At 39.4% G+C, this 6,113-nt stretch overlaps 1 protein-coding gene across 1 annotated transcript in view; it reads right to left on the minus strand.

The window, feature by feature from the left end:
* The window catches only part of LOC104497817 (tubulin alpha-1 chain-like), a 26,664-nt gene extending 25,749 nt beyond the window's left edge, over positions 1-915 (minus strand). The window contains 1 exon segment of the mRNA XM_010141109.1: positions 835-915. Within this exon segment, the coding sequence (XP_010139411.1) occupies positions 835-915 (81 nt within the window).
* Positions 916-6,113: the final 5,198 nt, after the last annotated feature.

A 6,113-nucleotide genomic window follows, 5' to 3' on the forward strand; every position in this document is an offset into this window, starting at 1 on the left:
AGAGACTTATGGATTGGAAAAGAAAACTAAAACTGCTATAATGAAAATACTAACAATAAAATGAAATATACACAAAGATACGCAATACCAATACTGAACCCAAGCCCCTTGATGGCACTTGTGTCACCATCACCACTGATGTTGTGGGCAGAAGCCACGGAACCAGATTCAGGAGCTGGATTCTGAAACTGTTTTCAGTAATGCATGGATTGGGATTGGAGGCAGAATGGACAGAGTCCCCCTCAGATGTCAGCCATTGAAGAAGAGAGCTTGACCCTTGTGACCCCTCAGCTTTATACTAAATATGACGTCTATGGGATGAAGCACCTTGTTGGTTGGTGTAGGGTCATCTGCTCCTCCCCGTAGGTACGGCCTCTCACTTACAGCACCCCCACCATGGCACACAGGATTTAGCAGTGAACTTGGTCTCCATAGGAGCAAGTACAAGCCAGGATCTTTCTGTGGACCAGTCCCTCGTAGTAACTGCAAACACCAAGTGCTGTCACCTCTAGGAGAAGACACTGTCTGCAGAAATACGCCATTAACTTCAGAGAGTGCTGTCACTTAGCAAGGACTGAGCTAGAAAGTGAAATCAGTGAACAGAATGAGTTCTGTTCTAACTCAGACCAGGACACTGTCTTTGTGAAAACAAAAGTAACCGTTTCCTCTCTCCTCAACATGCAAAGTCTCTGCGAGATACCTGAATGAATAAACTGACGTTTTTGAGAAGATTTTTCTACATCTCTTTATCAGCTACATTTGAGAATGAACCAAACTCATTCAGCACAGAAACTCTGGGCTGCTTAGAGCAGAGTGCTGCTCTGCCCCCCTTACCTGAAAGCCTTTCTTACTGAAGTGGACGACATTGACACCAAGAGTAGTCAGCATGACTTTAACACAGTGGTTGTTCCCCATTTAGCAGGGAAAACAGAAGAGTACTTGCCTTTCCTAACCCTACCTTCCTGTCTTGTTTAAGCTTCTCTTGGGTCTTTCTGATGAAGAAAACCTCTTATACTCCCTCATACATAACACAGGTGTTTAGGAAAGTGGAGAAGGAATCCAAAGCCTAGCTCCCCACACCAAATAACTGGGTGGTTTAATGAAAAATTCAGCTTCAGTAGGACCTATAAGAGAAAGACTACACCACGAAAATCCTTTCTGAATGAAACAAAATGGTTCCTTTTATGTTTGTCAGATCTAAGTACAAAAATCTCTCTAAACAATCTGCGCAGATTTTTTTTTTTTTTTTCAAATTTCAATTTAAGAAAACCAGGAAGCTTGAAAAGTGTTTTAAAGCGAATGCTGCTACATAAAGTACTTTAGTCAGAAATGGGGTAATAGAAGTTTTATTCCCAATACTTCAATCAATAACTCACATAAGCTAATTTCAATTAACTGGAATTTCTAACGAGCAAAGATGGTGATTGATAGTAGGAAAGAGAAATATCTCAGCAAGAGACATCATCAAAGACCTAATACATCATCTCCTATTCTGTCTTGCATAAACTCTGCTACCTGCGGAAAACAAAGTTTTGAAGAAAGTGTGGCAGAAGCAGTAATGCAATAAACTACTGATGGCAAACCACAAGGGTGTGCAAAGAGAAAAGATGTGCTGCACCCCCATTCAGCAGTTCACAGAATCAGAGGCATCCTGTCCAGCTTATCAACTGGCCCTACCTACTACCAGAAGATAACAGTTCCCTGGCACAGCAAAACGTCACATTTATGGGGTTTGCGCCTGTGCACACCATTCACATAATCTCATGTAGGTCTTGGAAGACTGTACACTCCTGAACATCACTAGTATTTCATCCATCTACCAGGAAATACCCAAGAACTACCTATGTCCTCAGTGTTGATCTATGCATAGAACTGCAAAGCCAGCTGCCTCTTTAGCTTCGCTAAGAAACCTGTGCAGGGGATGTTCCAGCTCTATAGGTGTCAGCCTGTTGCCACATACTGAAAGGTAATTTCTCATTTACCTTTGGAAAACTTTCACATCTGTAAATAAAGGAAAGATACATCACAATGCTATTATCAAGATTGCAAAGCAACTCATTCAAGATTAGGAATTATCACCAAATAATGTTCAATGAATTGTAATAGTTCTTTTTTTAACAAGGGAAATCTGCCTGTTTCACAGCATGGGTTGGGCGTATCCTAGGGATGTATAAATTCTGCAGTCAGTGAGACTATTTTCTTCCTTATTTGTTGAGGAAGTTAAAATTTACAGTCCTTTCCTTGTCTTTTAATGTGTGAATAGCGAGATAGTTCAGGCAGGCAAATGCTATACTAGACTAATTGAAATTTAAGTACATTTAAAGTATTTCACATGGAGTCATCACAAGTGTTCCTCACTTGCTGCTTCATCCTAAGAGCTGTGCTTTGAATATATAAAATGATGTATAAATTAAAAACAATAAAAGGATGTGTTCAAGAAAGCTCAGACTAATAATACAAAATAAGTAGACACCTTTGACTGTTACTGCTCAGTGCCTCCGTTCCCCATCTCTGAAAGATGGAACTTACATCCTTCTTTCACTGCAGTACTGCGTGTGCTATTGGAAACTGTTATGGAAAAGCCAATGAGGAAATTTAAAAAATTCTATCTCAAACCTCAAGTCAAGTGGTAACAATTAATATGATCTGAGGCTGAATGAAAGTAAAGCAAATTACTGAACAGCCAAATGAATACTAAACACTTTATACATTAAAGAAGGCAAATACTGTGGAAAATTGTAGTGTGATCATGCAACAGGAGATTATCTGAGTGTGAACATAAATAGGTTCCTGACAAACGTTAATCCTAATGACTCGAGTTTTGAGCAACTGATTTAATTACACTGAGCACTGAGTTAACTTCTGCACTCTTTCTTCAACCATTTTAAAAATGAAAAATATCATATTTGCTCCTATTGTCCAAGTTTCATAAAACAGAATGACAAGGGGAACATCATTCAGCTTCTCTGAAATGCTCAACGTTCCCATTTCCTTGCTTTCAAATAATTTTGTACCAGCATCTTCATTTACCTCCTACTCGAGTTCTTCCTGCAGGCATTTATCTCCAATGTGAAAGCCTGTCAAATTCTTTTTTGAAATGTAAGGATACTACAACCTCTAAATTTTCCTTATCTTTCTTACCGCTAATATCTTCAAAGAACTCAAACAGATTAGTTCAGCATGACCTCTTCTGCCTGAATTCACGCTGGAGATCCTTTATCAAACTGTTTTACTAGACGTTATTCTGCCACATCTTTAAAATAGAGATCCAAAGATTTTCTTAAAATAGGGGCTTTGGGATATTGTTTTCCATTTGTCTCTGCCTTCAGACAGCTATTGTGCCATCTAAGAAACCTCAAGCATTGTATCAAATATTTAATTAATTTTCATAACATCAAGTGAGAGCTGAGCATTTTTTTTTTCAGCATTATATACTTTGGAGATTATGTATGTATCTAATTAGGTCTATATCTATTCTCACTGTACTGTATCTCAGATGTCTGCACAGAATTTCTGTACTCATTTCTTGCATCTTTTGCTAGCATTGTATAGGTTCGGGTAGTAAGCTGACCCGTGTTCTCAACAGATATCCAAACCCCTTGGCCCATTTTCTCCACATGCACTTCTTAAGCAGCCAAGGTTACTCGAGTTAGTTTTAGAACGGAAAAGAAAATGAGAGGGACTCATAGTCACGTCACCTCTCAGTACCTGCGATTTTAGCAACTCTACTGAGCTGCATTTCACTACAATTATACAGGACAGCCAAGAATTTTTAGCTGTGACTAGCAACAATTTCAGGGCAAGAAACCTATCTTGGCACACCTCCTGCCAGACAGAGGAGCACACTAGCATTAATCCGCACACAAGCAGAGAAGGTAGCACGAAACAGGAGCACAGACAGCTGACGGGAGCAAGACTACTGATCTTAAAGAGAGGAGAGAGACTGTAAGTAAAGTCATACCACTGCAACCAATTTGGTCACTATTATGAACTGCTACGGTTCTAGCTTTTCTCTTAAATTGTGTGATTGTTTCTTATGCGATTTTAGTTCCTCGCCTCTCAAAACCGATGTTTACTTGCAGTAAATCCGTATTTATCCTCTATAAACAACAAACCACCTCAGACCACATCTTCAGCCTTAATAATACACATCTAGGGCTCTCTATGTTGTGACTAGCGTCTCTTTTTCTCAGCTTCTCCTTCCAGTTAGAAAATCTACCTTTCCTGGTTGCTGTCATCAGTTTACTGATCTCTATTTTATTCTTTATGCTTAGTCTACAATATTAATACCAGTGTTCAGCCACTTGCCTTATTTCTCTGAATTTTATGTTCTCAGTGTGTTTTTAATTCCGCTAAGCGACAATTATTTCTGTTCCTTTCTTGGATATTTTAGGTTTTCAATGTGACTTCCAAGTATGGATTACTCAACACTTTTAAGTATCTCTTTACCTTCCAATATAGATCTTTCAGACATAATTGAGTTTTCCTCACCTCATTGCATATTCTTTCAGTCTGTTTTTCTGATGTCAAGCATTTTCCTACTAGTGCTTACAGAACCCATTTTTGGTAGATTAAATTCCAGGTTCTCTTCCGCATGAACTCTATGTATCATACTTGACTCATAGCCAGTAATTTTTTAAGTCTTGTGTAGCTTTCCACTTTATCGATGGTTCAGCGTTCTCACCTAAGACTGAAATTGCATTTGTAGCTTAGGTTATATGGTCATGATGTCTGGTTACCATTTCCGAGAGGGAATTTCCCTGCATAAGAGGAAGCCACTTCTGGTCTTTTGTGTTCCCCTGTATCTGCCTCTGCCAGAGAATTCTGCCAGCTTTGATTAGTACAGAGTCAGGACAGGACATTCATTGGCATCACCGGAGGCGAGTCCCGGACCAAATGGCAACGCTTGCTTATTTTCCTCTCATGCATTATTCTGCTCTCTTTCTCTACTCTCACTTGTTTTTCATTGTATTGTTGCTTGTTCCTGCCTCTTAACTATTTCCTTCTTATCTATTTAAAAACAATAAAACACTCATTTCCAGCTCTGTCATTCTGCTCGCGAGGGTGCCATCACCACCAAACACCACAGGACGCTGTAACTTGCGAGTTCCATCCTAGGGTTCACTCGGGACACCTTGCAGTGGAACAGAAGAGGCTGACAGTGCCCTCGCATGGCCTCTTGGGCAGCATATTCTTGTTACCAGCCAGAGCCCGCTGTGAGTACCGAGAAGCTCCTGCTAAGCTACTATGCTTATGAGATCATTCGTGGGAACATGATGAACAAGAGTTGATTGTCTTTGCCTTTATTCTGTGTTTAGATGACACAAATATTTTTTCGATGCCAACTGCTCAGTGTTTGGAACTACTACTCTTATAATTATCTACTGGAACGATGCCTTTACTATCAAGTTATAACAGACTGGTTTAAACAAGTAAGTCATCACACGATCCACAAATGGGACAGGTTAAAGCTTGCTTTTACAATACATATAGTTACAGTTGTTGATAATTATACTTACAATATGCAAAAAGAACTACAAGAACCTCATAGCAGTATCTAATCCTTAAGAATAGTAGTGTTATGTTATTATCCAATCAATTTTAAATACCTAAATCAAATTAATCTATCCTTGGGCAACTAGCCTGACTATAATGAAGTGTGACACTTGCAGGAAGAACAGGCCCTTTGGTATTATTTTTTATCCCCGTGTTTGGAAAGCAAGTGTAACAGCAATGCATTCTTGCCATTGCTTGCCTGTACTCAGGCACAAACTCATACATATGCATATCTAGTGTCACCTTCACCCACACACACAGGAGATACACCTTCTTTACCAATTTTATATGATGACACAGGCTTAATATCATGAGCAAAATGTTTTTGTCAAGTAGGTAACTGAGAGTTCTTTCTGGATTGGTGTGTTGCAAATAAACAGCTGAGCTCACCATGCTCACGATCTAGAGCAAAATCCAAAATCAGATCCCCACTAGGGACAGCCTGATTAAATGAACAATCTTGTAGTCTGATTTCAATGGCAAACATCAGTCCTCAGGACAGCAGAAATGTCAAAAGTGTTAAAAAAAATAGCCTCCCTCGCTGAAGTGTAGCTTAC

Source organism: Buceros rhinoceros, unplaced genomic scaffold (genome assembly GCF_000710305.1).
Source record: "Buceros rhinoceros silvestris isolate BGI_N320 unplaced genomic scaffold, ASM71030v1 scaffold11490, whole genome shotgun sequence".
NCBI classification, from domain to species: domain Eukaryota; kingdom Metazoa; phylum Chordata; class Aves; order Bucerotiformes; family Bucerotidae; genus Buceros; species Buceros rhinoceros.